At 43.2% G+C, this 23,739-nt stretch overlaps 1 protein-coding gene across 1 annotated transcript in view; it reads right to left on the reverse strand.

Moving 5' to 3' along the window:
- PolQ (DNA polymerase theta) overlaps positions 1-23,739 on the reverse strand; it is a 290,206-nt gene that overhangs the window by 176,793 nt on the left and 89,674 nt on the right. Inside the window, exons 11-13 of the mRNA XM_080282250.1 lie at positions 2,823-2,987; positions 1,372-1,503; positions 475-480 (exon numbers count right to left, since the gene is read on the reverse strand). Of these exons, the coding sequence (XP_080138376.1) occupies positions 475-480; positions 1,372-1,503; positions 2,823-2,987 (303 nt within the window). The remainder of the gene's footprint in view (positions 1-474; positions 481-1,371; positions 1,504-2,822; positions 2,988-23,739) is intronic.

A 23,739-nucleotide genomic window follows, 5' to 3' on the forward strand; every position in this document is an offset into this window, starting at 1 on the left:
AAACCAAAGCACAGCCGTCCCAGTGGATGTATGCAGGGTCGCCTCGGCCAAAAAAAAAAAGCATGACAGGTCCACAGCCAGGTGAAATGCACTCACATCCTGCCATTATTTTTCAACGACAGTAGTGTACTGTTGTGCATCACAAATATGCACCATGTCAGACTGTCAACAGACATTACTACCTCAACATTATCCATCATTTTCATGATGCAGTTCATCAGAAGAGACCACACCTTTGGAAAGCAGAAAGTTGGAAACTGCACCATGACAATATCCCTGCCCATTCTTCTCAACTGATTCAGGAATTTTTGGCCAGGCACAACATCCCGCAGGTCCGGCAGGCTCCCTACTCAGCAGACATGGCTTCGTGTGACTTTCGGTTATTCCCCAGGTCCAAAACTCTGCTGAAGAGTTCCTGATCTGAGACAAGAGAAAAGATCACGAAGAATGTGGCAAAGCACCTGCAGGAGATACCGAAAACTGACTTTGGAAAATGTTTCAGGCAGTGGAAAGAATGCTGGGCTACATGTCAAATCAGAAGGGGCCTACTCTGAGGATCCTAGCTCAACAGGTTAGCTACCCATTTTTTTTTAGAGCTGAAGGTCAGATACTTTCTGAGCAGATCAAGTAAGATGGTCTGTGTCATCTGCACTAAAGTGTCACACACGTCCACAGTACTGCTGGGGAGGAAAATCATTATATCTTCATTACTTTTTGTTTTCCATGTGGCATGGATCAGATGGGTGCACCTGATAGCATTCCACCTTCCTCTCTTGTGCACGATCTGTTTATTAATACCTCTAGATCTGATGTCAGCAAGCAACACCTCACACCATCTCTTCCTCTGTCTGCCTCTCCACGAATGGCCCTGTATCTATAAACACTTTTATTTTCATTCTGTCAAACTTAATTTATGATACAATCCACTGCACTTTTAACAGAAATAAGTACCATACTAGAAAGTAGGTGCTTAGCTTCTATTTATTATACTGTATAATGAGTTAACAAGATTTCAAACATTTTACCAAAAGCAGTGCACAAGGCTGGAATATGTATCAATCATAAGATACCTGTTTTAACCCAAACTCACAGTGCTGTGACAATGAGATAAATAATGCACTCATATATAATTTTCTTGCTCTAAATCCTTCAACACAATCATATGCAAAATCTGAATGTAGTATAGTATGTATGATCATGAAAATACTTAAAGCAATTATTCTCATATCTACCACTGGATACCAGAATGTTAATTTTACTCGTGTCTGGAAAAAAGAAAGAAAAAGAAAAAAAAAAAGCAAACCCCAGTACACTGAACCAAGTGCATTTGTTAGACCTGTCTGTCCCCTACACAACATGATCTTGCAACACTCGCTGACCTAATGATGACTCTGCGTGCTGGCAGGTTGACCCCAGAGCAAAGGGTTGATGTGGCAACCAGTACGCGCAGTGACCCCGCTCGGAATCCTCCCTCAACTATGTCACGCTCATCTAGAGTTAGGCCTGAGGAAGAGGTAGACAGTCAAACTAATTGTTCTTCTCTGGCACGGGGAAAAAAAAAAAAAGGTTAATGGTTATGTCGGTGAGGTAAAGCCAGGATTCTGGGGTCTGAATAATGACTCACTGGGTGTCTAGCTCACTTGGCTGGCCATGCTTAGTAGTTCCCCCACTTTTGTACTTTTTCATTCCATGTTTCCAGATCCTGCCCCACCCCATCTCTAGGTAGTGAAATGAGTTGAGATAATGATGAAATATAAGAACATGAATGAAGTATGCCATGAACATTTTGGGAACATCAAACTAGACACACTGCCAAAAGAGGTATTTTTAAGTAACTCTGGATTATGTTAAGAACATGGCTGAGAACTTTATACCATATACACAATGTAGTTTAACAACAACAACTCTGTGTTGCAATTATAATAGTCCCAGCCATCTGATTAATCCAGATTATGAACAAGGAAATGACAAGTTAACTTTATCTTGTGGAACATAACACATGTCTCGAAAGAATGGGCTCCTTCCAACAGAAAACTTCAACAACCAATCCTTCTTTACCCCTTTTAAGGTGTAGCTAGTGGTCTGAGGCTAGGTTACCACAGTCCCATACATCTGAGGACAGATGAATGACATTACATGTTCAAAAAGTCTTCAATCACTTCTTGGGGACAGAAGCCACAGATGGCCTTCACTCCAACTAGTTCCTCAAACAGGCTTCTCATACTGTACCTTTCAGCAGATTCACTGGAGTCAATGTATATATCATTATGCATGAATTAAAGACATAAGCTAGTCTAATGAGTTAATATGTTCCTACCATACGTGGCCCATAAAGACATAAATTTGAGGAGTGGATGGCGTTTTTTGGGATGAGCAGTTAACCACTCTAACCCTAAATTTAAAGTCAGGACTCCATAAGCTAGCCTCAGGTCCAAATACAGATATTTCTGAAGGGCAGAAAAGACTGGATGAAGAAAATAAACAAGTCACAACAAACTGAGGACTTCAATTACAATTACATGTTAGTACCAGTTACCTAGTGTATTAGGAAACTGAAAATACATAAATATATGTGCATAAAGTCAGATGCTACAAGTCTGGTTTGACAGAAATCAAACACATTTGGAATTCAGAATGATAAAGAAAAAACAGAATGTACATTTTGGTGAAACACTATGGACTGAGTGTGGGTGATCAATATGAAAGCCTTATGAAACTGCAACACATATACACTGAACAATATTTAAACTCTCTACAGTTTTACTAAGCAACATTAGTGTGTATTCTGATACACAAAAGAGTAAGTACAGACATGAACTAACCAGCATGATGGTACGCTGCACCAAATGCAATGGTGCGTGCAAGACTGGAGTCCAGACCAGATGGTGAAGCACGCAATGCCTCTAGCACCCTGGAAATGCCTTCACGGTCTAATGCAGTACGCAGCCGCTCCCCCATCTCACTTGAATACTTGCTGTCTGTTCGCCCTGATTTGAATGCCAATAAAACCTACATCATACTCAAAAGAAGCAAATTCATCACCACACATGTATATCAATGCCACAAAGCAGTAGCCTACGGTGACTATTACTAACACAACACTGGTCAAAGTCTATCTTGGAAGAATGAACCCATCTGTGGTTAACTACTATAACACATCTAGCAATGTGTCCTGTACACTGAAATGACTGTGGACGATTTTTTTTTTTTTCTTTTTAACAAATAATGTTTGGCCAAAAAAGATCATAGGTCAAGCAAGGTCAAGTCAGACAACTCTGATCCAACTCTGACCAAAATTTGTGCAAGGGTAAAGGGACAGGAAAGGATTAAGTGATTAATTATGAGTGCAATTGGCTAGAGGGGAACAAGAGTGAGAGCAGTGCAAATGAGTTACTTGAGAGGAGCATGTGGAGTGACATGGAGGGACAGGTTGACAAATGAAGAAGTGAAGGAACGTCATGGGATGGATGTGGATGTGGTTGAGAAGATTAGGAGAAATACACTGAGGTGGTTTGGACATGTGGAGAGAATGGAGAATGGAAGACTGACTAAGAGGGAGTATGCAGGTGAGGTGGAGGGAGGGAGAGGGAGGGGAAGACTGAGGATGAGGTGGAGGGATGGAGTTGAGAGGTATATGAGAGAGGGGAGAGTGAGTTGGAGGGAGGGTAGGCAAATGGTGGGTGACAGAGCAACTTGGAGGCATTTTGTCTGCGGCCACCCTTTGCAGGATTAGGGCGTCGGGCTATAGATAGATAGCAATTGGTCTAAGGTAAAGATCAGAGTTTATCAATTTACCTGCAGTCAGACACTTTACCCCCATACCATAAATCCCATACGGGTTTGCCACACCAAACTGCTTTCACATCGTTCTGTCTTCTGCCATTAGACTGCCCTTCCTCCAACTCAACTCCTCCCCTGTCTCTACTCTAGCTCATCACATCTTTGGTCTCCCCATCCCTCTCTCCTTCCACCTAACTAACATACTGTACACTCTTCTAGTCAGTCTCTCAAACTCTATCCTCTCCACATTGCCAGGCTATCTCCATGTACAATATTTCTCTAAACAATTTCAATCACAGCCAAATCAACACCACAATGCACTTTCACTTTCTCTTGTCTCTTTAACTACTTATGTAACTCCAGATGCACTTCATAAATAACTCATTTCCACTGCTCTCACTCTTGATCTGTGTCTTTCCAACAGGGCCCATGCTTAACTTCCATATGTTTGAGTGAGATCACAATTCTGTATTATTATATAACATCTTTTTCACTTCCATACTCGCTTCCATGTTCCTTCTCACTGGTTTCAGTGAACATGAATCCTTTCTTCCCTATTGTACCTTTCATGAACTTCATCCTCTAAACTTCCATTCTTGCTCAGCACACTACCAAACCTAAATACTGTACTTGAAAAGACATAAGAATATAAGAACAGGGGATAACTGCAGTCAGCTGGTTGGCCCATGCTAGGCAGCTCCTAGAAAAGTAACTGAACTACTTGAATGAGATATGGATAGAAAAGAAGGCTCTCGCATTCTCCATTTCCTGACCATCCAGCCTCACTATGCATTCCGTGACTTCATTTCTCTCAAACACTGGGTAAGGTCAAATATTTGGCCTAAACTGATGTTCAGACTTATATCGGCATATGCTCCACAGGCAGGTTTGGATGAGGTAGAGAAGGATAGATTTTGGGATGACATAATATGTGCAGTAATCGATATGGGGGATGATGAGATAGTGGTTTTGGGAGGGGTCTTAAATTGTCATGAAGGTGTAGCTGCTCAAGGATATGAAGGAGTACATGGTGGATGTGCATATGGTACAAGAAATGAGGAAGGGGAAACGGTACTCGAGTTTGGGGAGGCAATGAGCACAATTGTGTGCAACACACATTTTTGGAAATGAGACAGTAGGTTGATTACATACAAGTCTGGGGAAAAGAGCAGTCAGATGGATTATTTTCTGGTCAGGAGGGCCAATAGGAGGTTAGTGAGGGATGTTAAAGTTACAGGGACCAAGGAGTGTGTGCAGCAGCACAAATTATTGATGTGACGTGGTGCGTAAGGAATGTGTGATGAAAATGTGAGCTTATGTACCTAGGAGGAAAGTATGGAAGCTGGAAAACGAAACAGGAAGGGAAGCTTTCTGTAACGAGATGAGGTGAGTGGTGGCTGAACAGGAAGCCATTGACAGAGGTGCTAATGAACAGTACAGAGCCCTCAAGAACAACCTCCTGAGAGTTACTGATGCAGTATGCGGTTGGACAAGAGGCCTACCAAGACATAAAGTAACTAGGTATTGGGATGAGGGTGTAAAAGCTGCAGTTAGGGAGAAAAGAAGGCTTTTTCAGGAATGGAAGAATGGTGATAACAAAGAGGAATACAGTCAAGTCGCCTATAGCGTGGACTTCTATGCCATGGTTTTCTGTGACACGGCAAGGTGCCAGACCCCCCAGAAATGAACCACGTGCATCAACTACCTATGGCGTGGGCGCGGCAAGGTTTGACACGCACGGGCAAATTCCCAAAGCAGTGCACTCCCCCGTCTGTAAACAAAGAAGATGGCAAACACTTTGGCTCGATACTACAAGTGCTTCAACTGTGAACTTTTTTCTCTCTTATGAGGAAGTTAAACTTCACTAAATTCATTGTGTTAAGTACTGAAATATTAAAAACTCTTTGGGTATTGTGACTATACGTTTGTTCATAAAACCGCTATAAACGGGTTAATGACGAAGCACCTATCTCTGGGCTAAGATGAAGTATAATGCCTCTCATCATCATCACCACATATATAAGAATGATTATCAATGTGTTAAATGTGAGTTTTCTTGACACTTGGGCATACAAACTTTATCAAATACTGTAAACTTCTTCAATCAGCACTTGACCAGGCAGCCACTGCCATCTTTAATGTTTTGGTTGGTCAGCTGATCTCTGTCTACTTGGCTGAGCTTTTTCTCACTCGATCTGCAGCGCGTGGTATTGCCCAGGTAGACACAAGGCTGATCACCCCCCCATTTTTTGTGCGTACTGTTACATGTAATACATGCATTGACTGACTGCTTGATTGTGTGCATGTGTAAAGTGGGGAAAAATGGGGAAAAGTGGGGTGAAAAGGGGGACTTTGGGCAAACGTCCAGAACCAAATTCCATTTCTCCCACAGGTTTACTTTTTTTTTTAACCCCTAAAACGCGGATCGTCGCGTTTGCGACGCTCGGCCATAAGGGCAGGATGGCGGGTCGTCGCGTTTGCGATTTTAGTAAATTTTGAATAACCGCGGGCAAGCAGGCTCCAGCTGGTATTGTCTATCAGTACCACCACCCTCTAGCTACAACTAGCATACTTTACCTTTGTACTACTGACCTCAGTTGTTGCCAAATATCGCGTTTTCCCCCCGTACCCCCCCCACCACGGCCCGGCCAGCCTGGCTGTGATACATGGCAGCGCTCTGACTGCTCAGAACTGTAAATCTGTGATCTCCTCTCACAAGCAGTTTATGCTACTAGGAAACGCTTGTTTCCCCAGTTGTAACACTAGCTTTTTTTCTCACGGTCTGCCTCTGTTTAGCGTCAGTTTACTGCAGGCTTTCAAAGTGAGATTATGGCGAGTTCTAGCTCTTCCCAGTCAGTGCAAGCGGCCGACAGGAACGAGAATAAAGTGGTGGACGTAAGGCAGAATAAAAAGCGCACCGTGGTGATCTTTTGGGAAGTAATATGATTGAAAATAATGTAGTATACATGTTTTTAGCTGTGAAAATGGAAATGTTTGTTGAGTGACGGGAAGACCGCCGCCACAGTGCATGTCGACCGTACGCTCCGTTGATTTTAGCCTTATTTTCAGTGCTTATTGTACAAATACGGATTCCTAACTACCTTTACGTTGTAGTATAAAGTTTACTGTGACAGAATGAGGCTGTGGTAGAGGGGAAACTGGGTTGCTGGAGGTGTGAAAGTGAAGATTTGGTTACCCAACTTTGCAAGTCTCCACAAGTCCCTGGGTAGTCCACGAAGGCTCAACACCTGTCTCTGGAGAAAGCTGAATGTAAGTACTATCTGCCATACCAAGTATAATGTTCTAGGGTTAATCTCTGGTTTTTGGCGAATATTTTCCTAAAGGTACTCAGACCGCGATACAACCCCGCCACTCGGGGGGGATCGACTGTAAACAGCCGCGTTTTAGGGGTTAATGATGAGGAAGAAGGAACCAAAGGCCATGAGCCTGCAAAACTGTTCCTTCCAAGAGAAAAACAAAACACAAGAGAGAGCCAAATTCAAGATCCATTCATTTTGAGATGCATGGACACACTGCGTTTGAAAGACTGGAGATCTTTCATTCCCCGAACTGCATCTCTCTGGAACTCGCTTCCCCAGAGTTGTTTCCCTCCAAATTTCAACCCACAACTGTTCAAGTCTAATTGTTACAGATATTTTATGAACAGAGGACACCAGTAATCTGGTGTATGGATTATTATTTTTTTTTTTTACTCATTTGTTTTTCCTTCCCCTGTTCTGTTATTAATAAAAAAATAAATAAATAAAAGAGGAAGTAGAAAATACAGACAGAGGGAGACAGTTCCAGAGTTGACTATCTATCTATCTATTGCCAGACGCCTCAATCCCGTTTGGGGTGGCCACAAACAAATCGCCTCCAAGTCGCCCTATCCCCTGCCATTTCACTCCCCTGCTCCCAACTCACACCCCCCTCTCTCATATACCTCTCCACCCCATCCCTCCATCTCATCCTCGGCCTCCCCCTCCCTCTTTCCCCCTCCACCTCACTCACATACACTCTCTTCGTCAGTCTTTCACCCTCCATCCTCTCCACATGGCCAAACCACCTCAGTATGTTCCTCATAACGCTTCCTATCACATCCACATCAACACCACAACGCTCCTTTATATCCTCATTCGTCAGCCTGTCTCTCCATGTGACTCCACAGGCTCCTCTTAAATAACTCATTTCCACTGCTCTCACTCTTGACTTGTGTCCTTCCAACAACGTCCAAGCTTCACTTCCATACGTTAGAGTTGGTATCACAATACTGTCATGTAGCAACTTTTTCACGTCCATGCTCACTTCCCTGTTTCTTATCACTGCTTTCAAAGAACCAGCAACCTTTCTTCCCTGCTGTACCCTTTCAAGCACTTAACCCTCCAAACCTCCATCCTTACTCATCACACTACCCAAGTACTTAAACGTACAGTACTCACATTTTCCAATTCCTCACAATCCAACCTCACTGTACATTCACTGACTTCACCTCTCTCAAAGACCATCACTTTACTCTTCCCTACATTCACCTTTAGGTTCCGTTTCTTACACACTCTCCCAAACTCATCCACCAAGCCTTGCAGCTCCCCTTTGTCTTCACTCAACAACACAGTATCATCTGCAAACATCAGCACAGGGAGTTTCCAAACACTATCCTCTCTCACCAGGGCCACTCCAACATCCACTACCCTACCTTGTACCTCTTTTATTACCCCATCCATGTACAGATTGAACAACCATGGAGACATGACATATCCCTGTTTCAAACCAACTTTCAAAGAGAAAAATTCACTTAGTTCACCATCCACACGCACTGCAGCCTTCGTACCATCGTACATACTCTTCACAGCATTCAACAACTTCCCATCTACTCCATATATTCTTAACACTTTCCACAATCCTAGTCTATCCACCCTGTCATATGCTTTCTCCAAATCCATGAAAGCCGCATACAACTTCTTTCCCTTCTCTAGAAACTTTTCCACTAAAGATCTGAGAATGAATATCTGATCTACACAACCTCTTCCCTTGCTAAAGCCTCCCTGTTCTTCTCCAACTAATTCCTCTGTTCTTTCTCTAACTCTGTCAATAAGTATCCTACAATACACTTTTCCTATTATACTAAGAAGACAAATGCCCCTATGATTACCACACACTTCTTTTTCCCCTTTTCCTTTGTACAAGGGAATAATTATACCTGACTTCCAATCCTCCGGGACTCTACCTTCCTCCCAGGCCAATCTGCACATCTTCCACATCCATTCTACTACTATCTCTCCCCCATGCTTCAGCATTTCACCACACACTCCATCAATTCCTGGGGCTTTCCCCAATTTAACTTTCTTCATTGCTTCCACAACTTCTATCCTAATGATTTCTTCCTATCTTCTCACCTCCCTCCTTCTCCCAGCCATTCCCCAGCCACTTATACTCGCATTACTTCCATCCTCCACGTTCAACAATTCCTTAAAGTGTTCTCTCCATCTGCTCACTTTTTCTCCCTTCTCCACTAGTAATCTACCATTTTTATCTTTCACCCCCCTGCTAACTTCACTTCCACCCTGTCTTACTCTTTTCACCTCTCTCCAGAACATTTTCTTACAGTCCCCCCACTTTGCACTCAAATTCCTTCCAAATTCCTCATCCACTCTCTTCTTACTCTCTCTTACTAATCTTTTCACCTCTCTCTTTCTTTCTACATATAACTCTCTCTTCCGCCTCTCAACCTCTTCCACGCCCCTATTCCTCATCCATTCATTGTATGCTTTCTTCTTTTGTGCCACAGCCTGTTTCACCTCTTCAGTCCACCACGCTGTTCCTTGCACGCCCCTCCGTCTTCTCTTCCTTCCACACACCACATCACATGCTGCACATATTTCTTCTGTAAATATCTTACACACACCTTCCACGTCTCCCATCTGCTCCAATTCATATTTGCCCAATCGTTCCTCCACTTCTCTCTTATACTCTGCCTTTTTCTCATCCTCTTGTAACCTTTCCACTCTCCTTGCAACTACTCCTTCCTCTCGTCTTTCCCTTCTTCTATTCTTCCATCTTACTTGAACTTTAACTCTGGCCACCACCAAGTAGTGGTCAGAAAGTCCACTCCCCCAACCCCTATAAACTCTTGCATCCAATATACATCTTCGCATCCTTTCATTCACACACACATAATCAATCACTGCCTTAATTTCATTCAGTTCACCACCCACCCTTCTCATCACTCGCCATGTATACCTGTGGATCATTTTATGCCTGAAGAGGGTATTGGCTATCACCAACCCCCTCCCAGCACAAATGTCCACTAACGCACTGCCATTCTCATCTATCTCAGCAGGCACACCCTACTCACTAACTATTCCGTCCACCTTCACATTCCCAACTTTACCATTCATATCACCAATCAAAAACACTCTCTCATTCCTTCCAAACTTTTCCATGCACACTTCTACATTTGTCCAGAACTCTTCTCTCAATCTTCTAGCACGATCTTGCGTTGGCGCATACATACACACAATCGCCCACATTTGTATTCCAACTTTCAACTTTACCCACAAAATCCTTGATCCAACTGATCCATACTGTCTTATGCTCCTCTTCCATCTTTTACTCACAACTATACATACTCCTTCCTTTGCCCTCTCATTCTCACCTACTCCTGCACATATACCCCATCCATACTCCCATTCTCTCACACTTGCATAAATGAAGGACTGGGAGTAACAGTTAACTCTTGCATTAGAGAGCTGGACAGAAAAGGGGTGAGTTTGCTGCTACACGAGTGCTACGTGCCCGTCGAAGAGATGGAGGAATGCATGCAGACAGTTCAGAGGAGCAGTGACCATTGAAGTAGCGATAGAAAAGAGAAAAAGATGCAACAGTGTGGTGAAGAGACAGAGGTTTAAGGGAGTCAGTAAGAGGGGGAGAGTTAATGAGACAAAAACCCTTTGACTCCACCCTATTGAGAAGAGCTGTATGTGGGGAGCCTCCCCACACATGAGAGTTGTACTCCACGCGGGGGCGGATAAAACCCCTGTATAGAGTCAACAATTGTGCAGGGGTAAAGAAGGAATGGAGTCGGCTTAGCACACCCAATCTCTTGGAAGCAGATTTTATAAGAGATGTAATATGATCTTTCCAAGATAAGTCCCGAGTAAATGAAACCCCAAGCATGTTCAACGATGATGCAGGATTAAGCTGAATATTATTAAACATTAGTGGGTATACTTGTGTAAGATTTTGTTGGGTTGACAGGTGCAAAAACTGAGTCTCTGATGCATTAAAAACAACCAGATTATTTTTAACCAAGTCAGAGATACGAGCCAAGTCAGATATTAGGTGTGCCATAGCCTCATCCCTTGCATGCTGAAGTAACTGCTGAGATGGACGTTGTGGGAATCGAATGGAAAAGTGAAGGCTGGAGTCATCAGTGTATGAGTGGATAGGGTTAGATGTACAGCTTAGAAGGCCACTGATGAAAAAAAGGGAGAGAGTTGGTGATAGGACAGAGCCCTGAGGAACACCACTCTTAATAGATCTACGAGAAGAACGATGGCCGTCTACAACAGCGGTTACAGAACGACCTGATAGGAAGCTAAACATGAAGGCACAGATAGAAGGATAGAAACCGTAAGAGGGCAGTTTGGAAATAAAAGATTTATGCCAGACTTGATCGAAAGCCTTTGAGATGTCAAGTGCAATGGCAAAGCTTTTGCCAAAGTCCCGAAAGAAGGATGACCAGGAGTCTGAAAGGTAGGTGAGAAGATCGCCAGTGGAGCATCCCTGACGGAACTCATACTGACAATCAGAAAGAAGGTTGTGATAGGAAAGATGCTTTAAAATTTATCTATTAAGAACAGACTCGAAAATTTTTGAGATACAGGATGTTAAAGCAATTGGATGATAGTTAGAGGGTTGGGAATGGTCACCCTTCTTTGGGACTGGCTGAATGAGAGCAAACTTCCAGCAAGAAGGAAAGGTACATGTTGACAGATGAAGGCGAAAGAGTTTGCCTAGGCAGGGTGTAAGCACAGAAGCACAGTTCTTGAGAACAACAGGAGGGACTCCATCAGGCCCATATGCCTTGTTAGTATTGAGGCCTGTGATGGCAGAAAATACAGTACATCAGCTGATGAAATTTTAATGTTAGCCATGAGGAAGTCAGAGGGAGGAAGTGATGGAGGAACAGCACCGGAATCACCTAAGGTGGAACTGGAGGAGAAAGTGTGAGCGAAGAGATCTGCTTTATAAGTAAAAGAAATGGCTACAGAGCCATCAGAGTAGAAAAGAGGAGGGAAGGATGATGAGGTAAAGTTGTTAGAAAGGTTTTTGGCAAGGTGCCAGAAGGAGCGGGAAGAATTCGAGTTAGAGAGTTGAGAGCATTTTGTACGGATGAAATTATTTTTAGCATAGCAAAGACCAGACTTAGCACGATTCCGGACAGAAATATATAAAAGATGTGATTCAGGGGTGGGTTGGCTCCAGTACCTTTTATAGGTCCTCTCCTTGTTGCGGACAGCATTAGAACAAGCTTGATTAAACCGAGGCTTTTGTGCATTAGTCAAAGGATATAAGAAAGGAATGTATGCTTCCATGCCTGAGAGAATAACCTCTGTAATACGCAAGGCACATCCAGATGGCTCCTGGCCATGGAAGCAATAATCATTCTATGGAAAATCAAAGAAATACTGCCTGAGGGCCTCTCAATCCGCAGCTCCAAAGTGCCACAGATGACCATTCTTTGGAGGGTCTGCAGGCCGTACTAGAGCGACAGGACAGGTTAAGGTGATAAGGTTGTGATCGGAGGAGCTCAATGGAGAGAAAAGATTAACAGTGTAAGCAGAAGGATTAGTTGTACGGAAGAGGTCAAGTATGTCGAAGCTCTCTCCAAGATGGTCAGGGATACGCGTAGGGTGCTGTACAAGCTGCTCTAGGTCATTAAGGATAGAAAAGGTGTAGGATTGTTCACCAGGTGGATCAGTGGAAGGAGAGGAGAGCCAAAGGTGGTGGTGAACACTTAAATTTCCAAGAATGGAGATTTCAGAGAAAGGAGAAATGGATTGAATGTGTTCCATCGTAGAAGTAAGATAGTCAAAGAATTTTGATAGTCAGCAGAATCAGGGGATATGTAAATAGCACAAATATATTTAGTCAGAGAATGACAGGAAAGCCGAAGCCAGAGTGTAGAGAATTCAAAAGAATCAAGTTCAGGAACACGAGAGCAAGATAAGTTGTTGTGTATATATACACAACAGCCACCTTTGGCTTTGAAATGAGTATAGAGAAAGTAGGAGGATACAGACAAGGGTCTGCTGTCAGTTGCCTCAGACAGCTGAGTCTCAGTTAGAAAAAGAAAGTGAGGTTTAGAGAAGGAGAGGTGGTGCTCAACAGAGCGAAAGTTAGAGGAAAGGCCGCGAATGTTGCAGAAATGAAGAAGAAGAGAATCAGACAGTGGTTCCAGGCATCTTAAGTCATCACCGGGAGAAGGGCAAAAGGTGGGGGCATTTATGGTCCCACATTCTGGGGACTCCGAGGCCATGTTATTCGACGCCATTTTTTAAAATTTTGAAAAGGAAGAGTAGTGTGTACTGTGCATGTAGTTTGGTGTTGATAGTTAGAGAAACTTGTATTGGAGAGCATGCTGGCCTACTCTGTGTGTTACTGAGACACTGAAAAAGTTCAGCAAAGGGGGATGGTCGGGACCTAGTAAAGAGGGCTGATGAAACGGGAGCTCCAGCTCTCCCTGTCATCAGCTTTCCATCCACCTTGGGAGTACTGCCCTGCTCGACTGGTGCTACAGTCTACAGTTATTTGTATGGCACGGTTTTCTATGGCACAGGAGAGGTCCAGAACCAATCAGCCGCACCTTAGATGACTTGACTGTACTTGGCTGCCAAACGTAGGGCTAGAAGAGAGGTATACAGGGCGAAGTCTGAGTCACAGAGACTTTTACTTGGTAACCTAAATCGTGTGGAAAGAAAGAATATGATGTTTAAGGTGGCAAATCAGATGAAGAGGGATAATTGGGATATTATAGGTAAGCAGTGTGTGAAGAATGATAAAGGAAGGGTAGTGGTGAACAGCAGGGATATTAAAGATGCATGGACAGAGCATTATAACTGGGTGCTGAATGAGGAGTTTGACTAGGACAGGGAAGGTTTAGAGCCAGCACATCCAGTGTCTAGCCCTTGAACTATGATTGACGCTACTACTGTGAGTGAGGCAGATGGGGCAGGCAGCAGGTGTGTCTGGGCAGACTGCTGAAATGTTAAGGCCTCAGTAAGTTTAGTTACTGACCTGATAAATATGATCACAGTATATAAGAGTCTGATGTCTCTGATGATTGGTTGAAGAGTGTAACTGTAAATCTGTACAAGAGGAAGGGTGATGTCCTGGAAAGAAGAAACTATAGAGGTATAAAGCTTCTAGCTCAGACAAAGAAGGTAATGGAGAGAGTTCTAGAAGGTATGATTAGAAAAAGAGTGAATATTGATGAGATGCGGTTTGGATTTATGCCAGGCAGGGGGACCGCTGATGCCATATTCACTATTTGACAGTTTCAGGAGAAATATATAGGAAAGAAAGGGGAACTGTACTTTGTTTTTGTTGATTTAGAGAAGGCCTTTGGCAGAATCCCTAGAGAGGTGGTGAAGTGGGCAATGAGAAAGCTTGGGATCGAGGAGTGGCTGGTTAGGGTGGTTATGGCCATATATGTGTGTGCTCGCACCCTGATAAGAGTGAATGGAGGTTTGAGTGATGAGTTTTCCGTGAATGTTGGTGTGCATCAGGGGTCAGTTTTGAGTCCCTTGTAGTTTATCATGGTACCTGAAGCCCTTTCATGTGACTTCAGAAATGGACTCCCGTGGGAGATGTTGTGTGCTGATATTTGGTGTGGATTGCAGAGAATGAAAGGGAGGCAGAGGAAAGATTGAGGAAGTGTGGAGATGGTATGGGGCACAAGGGCTTAAGGGTAAATGCAGATAAAACAAAAGTGATGATATCTACACTCGCGACAGCGAGAGGTGGCGAAGAAGTGCCTCCCTCAGAGTAGAGTGAGAAAAAGGTTTTCCTTCTCTCGTCCCTGATTGGTCTACGGAGATGAGCAGATTGGGGAGGTGTGACAGCGCTTATATTTCCCTCCAGTACTGTCAGGAAATTGATCGCCATTGTTCGAAGCTATATTTATTGGTTAATAATAATAATAATAATAATCTGGCCTTTTTTTTTCTCAAAAGCGCCAGTTCTTCCTTTTGGTAATTCACTAGCGCTCGACACACATACATTATTTTTACAATTACAAGAATTGTGACATTTCTTGTATAAAATACAAGCTACATCATATATACATGAAAGTGGCAAAAATTAAACCCTATAATCATCCGTCATAGTACCTCTCTCCAGGTCGTAGCATTTTGAAAAAAGAAAGGCTTTCAGCTGTCTCTTAAAGGATTCAACAGTAGAGAGTTGTCTTATGGACAATGGCAATCTGTTATATAATCTAGGGGCTCTATATGCAAAAGAACGATCAGAGAAAGATGACTGGTGAATGGCTCCTGGCTCATCAAGACGCAAGGAATCATCTTCACTGCGTAACATCACACCCGGGCGTGTCGATGGGAGTTTTAACAATTCAGCAAGATACTTCGGTTCACCAAACTTAAGAACCTTGAATGTAATAAGACGCAGTTTAAATTCAATTCTAGCCTTTACTGGTAACCAATGCAACTCAATCAGAAACGGGGTAGCTGAGGTTCTCGGGGGGAGACCAAAGATAAGCCGTGCCGCCCTGTTCAACACAGACTGAACTTTTGTTAGTATATTATTTGGAAGACCAACCCACAGTGAATTACAATAATCAACACGAGACAAGACCACTGCATGGACCAATTTTAAGAGGCACTGTCTATTCAGGAATCTTCTCACAGAGTACAGATTTCTGATATGCAAGTTACACCCTCTTCCAACCTGATTAATGTGTTCTTTGTAATTTAACTTAGAATTAAAATAAACACACAAATTTCGAACAGAACTGACTGGATGCAGCTGTGACACGCCAATGTTCAAAGCCAGGGCATTGTCAGTGTCATCACCCCTTCTGTTTCCTCTAATGATGATGATCTCAGTTTTACCATCATTCAGCTTAAGTTTCCTCTTAGCCATCCAAATCTTAATATCAGACATTAGAGATTCAAACTTTATCTTAGTATCGTTGATATCTGACATCTTAACATAGAGCTGGGTGTCATCAGCATAGAAATGATAGGACACATCATGAGCATCAAGAAGAGACGATAAACTACTTATGTAGATAGTAAATAGAATTGGACCCAAAACTGATCCTTGAGGGACTCCAAATAGAAGAGGAGCAGAATCAGAGCTACCGTAATCAACAACCACTCTCTGAGATCTGTCCAACAGATACGACTTAAGGAGCAAAAGGGCACTATCACGAATGCCATAAAAATACAGATCATCCAACAATAGTTTATGATCTACTGTATCAAAAGCTGCAGACAAATCCAAAAGAACTAGGAGAGAGGACATCCCACTACAAGTGTTTGAATCCTTGTTAGTGCAGTTTCAGTCGAATAGTATTTTCTGTATGCTGATTGAACAACAAGAACAACTTTGTTGTGTTCCAGTAGTGGTAAGAGTTGGTCGAGTATGGCCCGCTCAATAATTTTGGATAAAAAAAGACAGGTTAGAGACAGGACGATAATTTGTCATGCTCTCGACATCAAGGCCAGGTTTCTTAATTAGGGGCCTAAGCAAAGCACGTTTCTCAGACTGCACAAAATTACTTTCTAAGAAGCATCTATTTATTATGTTGCAGATAAAGTCTGCAGCATGCTCATACACATCAGGCAATTGTGACATGTTACAGTAGAAGTCCTATTTTTCGGCATCTATGGGACCAGGCTAGTGCCGAAAAATCAAAATTGCCGAATTATCAAAAACCCTACCCACTCAATACCTTATATGTTTCGGTGAACACTATCATCACTACTCATATCATTACAAATGTGCTTGGAGAGAGTACTGTATACTGTTTGATACTGTACAATACTGTAATGAATACAGTACTATACATGAATATGGAAAATAAAGAAATTAGTGAACATACTGTATATAAATGTAATGGTACAGTAGGCCTACAAGTTCACATGCACTTACCTAAACTTATAGTAGGTTCCTTAATTACATATGTACAATAGAAGGGGTTGAGTGGACTCTGCTACTGCTGGAAGAAGTCCCCAGCAGTAGAGGGTCCTCATGGAGAATTTCAAGACTGACGAAAAAAATCGGAAAATCTGCCGAACGATCAGAGATTTTCGTAAATGGGACTATTTGTCAAAACTGCCGAAATGTCAGATTTGCCGGGGAATTGGATGCCGAAGAATTGGACTTTTACTGTACATGGATCGAGTGAGCAAAATGTTTTATTAAGTTCTCTGATGTAACATTTGACTTTGTTTACATCCAGTGGATTAAATGTTGAAAGCAAATGATCCCCGGTAAACCGTGGCTGGAAGTCAACTGAGTACGCTTCACTAGGAGGACTGCTATCTAAATCACTTCTTATGCGAGATATCTTACTTGTAAAAAATGAAGCAAAATCAGAAGCCAATTGGGCATCAGATAAAGAAGTTGGTTTAACAATTACATTCCTCCGACCAACCAAACTGTTCACAACTGCAGACAATTTTTTTTTATCACCACCACATGAATCAACTTTATTTTGATAATACCTAGCCTTTTGGGCTTTTACAGTGTGAACGACTGCTCTTCTCGCAAAAACGTAACGCAAACGAGTTACTTCAGTCCGCTGCAAGCGCCACTCACGCTCTGCCCTTCTACGTTGTCTACGCAAAGAATTAGTGGATGGACCATACCACGGAGAATTATCACGTACAGTGATTGTTTTTACTACCTCAGGACAATAATGGTCAAAAATTGACCTGAGCTCGTTGTTGTAAATATCAACCAATTCACCAGAAGAAAGACTTGAAGAATCGATGGAGTTTAAACGTTGATCAATTTCAAAACACATCAACTGGCGGTCAACATTGTTGTAATTTCTGAACCTGATGACCTTTTTATATGAAGGGGATTTCGGGACACCAAAACTAAGAGTGATCAGAGCATGATCAGAGATGAGGGGGTCAAATGAGTCAACCTCCACATCTGATACGCGCCTGCAACCAACAGGGGACAAGATCAAGTCAAGGACATGTCCTGAGACATGAGTTGGATTACTCACATGATTGAAAAAATTGTTCTGGGTGATCAACTCAAGGAATTCTGAAGAAAATGGTTTTGACTCTGGACTGTCAACCCAATAATTGAAATCACCACAAACAAGAAGCCCTCCAGGTTTAAGAGAAAACCCTTCAAGAAACTGCCCAAACTCCTCCATAAAACCTCGATCTCTGCCCGGATGACCTGGTCGATAGACAATTGCAATTCTAATGGTATTCTGATGGAAATTTATTAATACTTCCATAAATTCAAATGATGATGGGGTCAGGTCTGAGTCAATGAGAGAAACGTTTGCAAGTGCTGCCGAATAGATGAATGCTACGCCTCCTCCCGGATAGTCAGCAGCAGGCCTGGGAATACTAATAATAGAATGTGTCTTAGGCAAAGCATTACGAATAATATCGATATCAGACTCATACAACCAGGTTTCAGTCAAGCACAATATGTCAAGCTCGTGCTGATTTAGGGTTTCATTAATATAGTCTATCTTATTACGGATGGAACGAATATTTAAAAGACCCATCCTTAACTGGTTCAAGAGGGATGTAGTCAGTTTTTTGAATGGTCAAAATTGGTGTTCTCAATCAATCTATTCCTATGAGAAATCATAATTGGACATTCTCTACTTGAAGCAAAATGGGCAACCACCTGTGACTTTGAATTAGCATCTTGTTGTCTTAAAGAGGAGCAGTTGATGCATTTGGGAGAATTTCTGTTACTACAGTCCTTAGATTTATGGGCTCCAGCACAAAAGACACATTTAGGTTCATCACTTTTCCTAGAACGTCTCTCAGATGTATGACCAAAGCCTTGACAGTGATGACACTGTGTAACCCAGAATCTATCGAAAGCGCGGCATCTTGTAAGATCCACATAGATGTAACTGCCCTGTTCTACAATGGAGGATCTCACCTCTGGCGACATCTTCAAGACAGCAGTTTTGGTGTCATTCCTTGTCCTTGTGAAGAGAAGGTTGAGGGTACAACCACGATCAACGAGCATCTTAATTTTATTGTTTTTTCTCAGAATATTTGGGATGATGTCAGAGTCATCCAAGGAAGAGGAAAGGCCTGTCACAATCATTTTAGGCAACATTTTCTTTGGCTCTGATATGCAAAAAGTGCCCTCAGAGCCAAAATGATCAGTCAGCACCCCAGTTGCTTCTCTCTTGGCCTCAGCCGACGGAAACTTCATTACCAGCCCACCAGCCTTGGTCTTAAGGCAGCCGTCAACCGGTACCGAGTTAAGTACGCCTCTGATGTCTTCTGGTCCCATCTGATTTGTCAGGGCACTAGCGCCACTCTCTGGTTTCACAATCAGTACATGCTGACTATGAATGGCTTTTTTCTGGCCATGAGCACTGATCTCAATCACGCCCCCAGGCAGATCCTTCCCTCCCCCCACGAGAGACCCGCGAACAGCATCCGCAAATGACTTGGCCTGATCTTGTGTGACCGCCATAGGTGATGAGACCTTGGTCTCTAGTGCCTCCAGTCTATTTGATACGTCTCTGATTGCTTGAAAGATTGGTCCAATAACTTTATCTTCATACTCCTTCTTGGTACTACTTCCTCCACCAGCCAAGACCTCGTCTGCTGGTGCAACACACTGGCTACACAGCCAGCGAAAGCCCAGCTGGTGGCTCCTCTTCATGAATGGATAGTCGCCTGCATCCAAATTTTCACAGGCTATATGAATCCACTCGCTGTAGTAGGCACACTTCAGTGCTTGTGCACTTTTTGCTACAGACCTACTGCAGCAAGGGCACTGGTGTTGTTTACTCATGATAAAGGAGAACAAAAAAAACAAAATGACAACAACAGCAAAACGTATATACAATACTACCCGGGAAAAACCCGGGTAGCGCCGCCCCCGTTTGTGTCACCCTAATTTAGGAGGAAAAAAGAAAACCGAAGGAAAAAAAAGCACAAAAAACAGAAATGGAAAAAAAACAAAAAAACAGGGTGTCTGCGAGGTCACCACGAGCAGGTGGGGTACGACTTGACTACCCTTCTAGGAAAGGTAACCCAAACCGAGGTGCCGCAGAAGTGCTGAGATGGTATTGAAACTTTTCCCAATTCGAGCTTTACAGCAGCAACAAATACGTCACTTAGGCAAGACCTCACTGGTTACGATACTGCCACTGCGCAAAGCAGTTAATATCCGTACACAGAATATTACCTATGGTATATTACAATACATACAGTTGTGCATGTTGATATTCTAGAATATGAAAGGCTAGTAAAAATTTATAACGAGTAAAACATTAGAATGGACAGTATAGTACTCATCATAAACCAAAATCAGGGAGAGAGAGAGAGAGTTAAGAATGAATGTGCAATGAATGTACACGATCATAAAATAATCTCTGTAAGCTTTGTCTTGTCACTTTAACAGTGGAAGAAACTTTTGAAACTATTCTATCTATCTATCTATCTATTGCCAGACGCCTCAATCCCGTTCGGGGTGGCCACAAACAAATTGCCTCCATGTCACCCTGTCCCCGCCATTTCACTGCCGCGCTCCCAACTCACACTCCCCTCTCTCATATACCTCTCCACCCCATCCCTCCATCTCATCCTCGGCCTCCCCCTCCCTCCATCTCACTCACATACACTCTCTTCGTCAGTCTTTCGTCCTCCATCCTCTCCATATGGCCAAACCACCTCAGTGTATTCCTACTAACGCTTCCTATCACATCCACATCCACACCACAACGCTCCTTTATATCCTCATTTGTCAGCCTGTCTCTCCATGTGACTCCACAGGCTCCTCTTAAATAACTCATTTCCACTGCTCTCACTCTTGACTTGTGTCCTTCCAACAACGTCCAGGCTTCACTTCCATACGTTAGAGTTCGTATCACAATACTGTCATGTAGTAACTTTTTCACTTTCATGCTCACTTCCCTGCTTCTTATCACCACTTTCAAGGAACCAGCAACCTTTCTTCCCTGCTGTACCCTTTCAAGCACTTCACCCTCCAAACCTCCATCCTTACTCATCACACTACCCAAGTACTTAAAAGTACATACATTTTCCAATTCCTCACCATCCAACCTCGCTGTACATTTACTGACTTCACCTCTCTCAAAGACCTTCACTTTACTCTTCCCTATATTCACCTCTAGATTCCATTTCTTACACTCTCCCAAACTCATCCACCAAGCCTTGCAGTTCTCCTTCGTCTTCACTCAACAACACAGTATCATCTGCAAACAACAGTACAGGGAGTAAAATTCTCACGTTTGTGAATCTCAGCTTCTTTTTTTTTCCAAAAAAACATAAAGAAGGATGTATGTTCCATTTGGTTGGGAAATATTCATTCAGAATAAACTGGCTTAAACCAACACGAACAGAAGCATCACTCATTGTGAAAACATTGTTCACCCGTGTCAAGATTATTATTATTTTTGTTTTATCGAGTGTACTGTACGCCGGTATGCTATGTTAATATTTTAGGAGTAAAGCATTAGAAAGGACATACAGTACACACCCTAAGCCAAAAGCAAAGCATTCCGTCAGACAGGCAGACAAAGCAGCTGGAAGGTGAGGTGAAGAGGCATGATGCAAAATACAGAGGAAACAAAGGCAAACATTCATTCAGGCTATGCGCTCACATCCCTGGGGATTTTCATGGAGGGCTGAAGGGACTACCTGGCCATACTTGCCACTCCTGAACCCCCTTCTTCCCTCCATTACTCTTTCTCTCCAGAGAGAGAGAGAGAGAGAGAGAGAGACAGAGAGAGAGACAGACAGACAGACAGACGACAGAAATGGAGAAGTGTTGGGAGAGGACGGGACGAAAAGAATAAGGCACTGAAGGCTGATAAGCTATGTTTAAGAGACACCGACAGGAGTGAAAAGCTGGGAGAAAATAAAAATTGAGTGAGAGAAGAACAGTGCAAGCGGAGGGATAGAATATACTGCCCGGTAAAGACTCTACTGACGTGGAGCAGAGTGTACGAGTCCTGGAGTATGATAGAGAGAGGGATACACACACACACACACACACACACACACACACACACACACACACACACACACACCGCTCGCTGGTGCAGTGGTAACGCTCTCGCCTAGCATCTGCTAAGACGGGGGTTCGCGCCTTGCTCGGGATGCGAAAAAGTTTCACTGACAAAGCGGGTGGTCACTGTCCTCCTTGAGCAAGAGGATGGGTGTGCGCAGGTGAAGGTCAAGGCTTTGCCCTTAGATCGGACTATATGAGCTCTCAGCTCTCTTCCGGGAGGGTAAAATGCCGATGATCACAAACCATCACGTGATCCTAACCGACCCGGTGAATTACACACAAACACAAACACACACACACACACACACACACACACACACACACACACACACACACACACACCAGATTATATTGTCCCTTAAGAATTAGCCTCCCTCCTCAAGTCACACACACTCTTGGCTACCTTTCATTCTGGCTTCCCTTTTCCTTACGTATTATGAAAATTATCTCTACATCAAATCCTTTACCAATACCCCTCTTTTGTTTCCTTTTTTCACTCGAAAGAGAGAGAGAGAGAGAGAGAGGGGTTGAAGGGGGGAGGTTATTAAATACAGTGATGAATTACGGATGACTTAATGAGCCTTATAAAGAGATACTGATTGGTATAAGTACAGCTTGATAAATACAATATTTTCCTTTGTATTTCAATGACACGAAAAAATTAGAAAACATAATGGAAACACACCACAACAAATTTTAAGAAAAAACATACATACATAAATAATTATATACATAGAGAGAGAGAGAGAGAGAGTGTAGCATCAGACAGGTGAAGATGTCTTTCCAGATTAGACAGTACACCTGTACTGGTCATCAAATGGACTTCTAACCTCACCCACACACCTTCCACCCCACCATCCACCAATCACAGGCATTCCAGTGGGAAGAGAGTGGGATGAGCTTCTCCGCCACCTCTCGCTGTCGCGACTATAGTGTTGGTGGCAGTACTGTCAAAGAAGAGGGAGAGTGGCCATGTGCAATTTGCCACAAGGGCATGGGAAATAATTCCATCTTGTGCAGTGTTTGTGTTAGGTAGGTGCATAAGAGATGTGGTGGTATTAGAGGTAGACTGCGAGATAATGCTGATTTTCTGTGTGCAACTTTTCGGGAAGAGCAGGTGGAGATTGTCAGGCCTGAAAGGACTGAACTTGCTGGTAAGCCTCTTGAGTGTGTGGAAGAGTTTTGTTATATGGGAGACATGTTATGTGCTGGAGGTGGGGCTGGAGCTAGCTCTGTGGCTAGGGTGAGAAGTGGTTGGAAGAAGTTCACCGAGCTGTTGCCACTCCTGACACTGAGAGGGCTTTCCCTACATGATAAGGGATCTTTGTATGCAGCAGGTGTTAGGAGTGTAATAGTGTATGGTATTGGGGCCTGGGCAGGCTCAAACGTACAGAAATGACAATGATTAGGTGGACGTGCAGTGTGTCCCTGCATTCAAGGCCTGGGGGGACTGAGTTTATGATGGAAGAGTTGAGAAGCAGGATGGGACTGGAGAGTATTGGTGTTGTGATAAGGAGAGGTAGATTGAGGTGATATGGGCATGTGGAGAGGATGGGGGATGATAATTTGGTGCAGAGAGTGAGAAGGGTTAATACTGGGGATGGGGCTGAGAAGGGTAAACCAAAAAAGATGTGGGACAAGGCCATTAAGTGTGACCTCAGGGTTAAGGGA

The sequence above is a fragment of the Coenobita brevimanus genome, chromosome 93 (assembly GCF_032717465.1).
Source record: "Coenobita brevimanus isolate Jiangsu-jjx chromosome 93, ASM3271746v2, whole genome shotgun sequence".
NCBI classification, from domain to species: domain Eukaryota; kingdom Metazoa; phylum Arthropoda; class Malacostraca; order Decapoda; family Coenobitidae; genus Coenobita; species Coenobita brevimanus.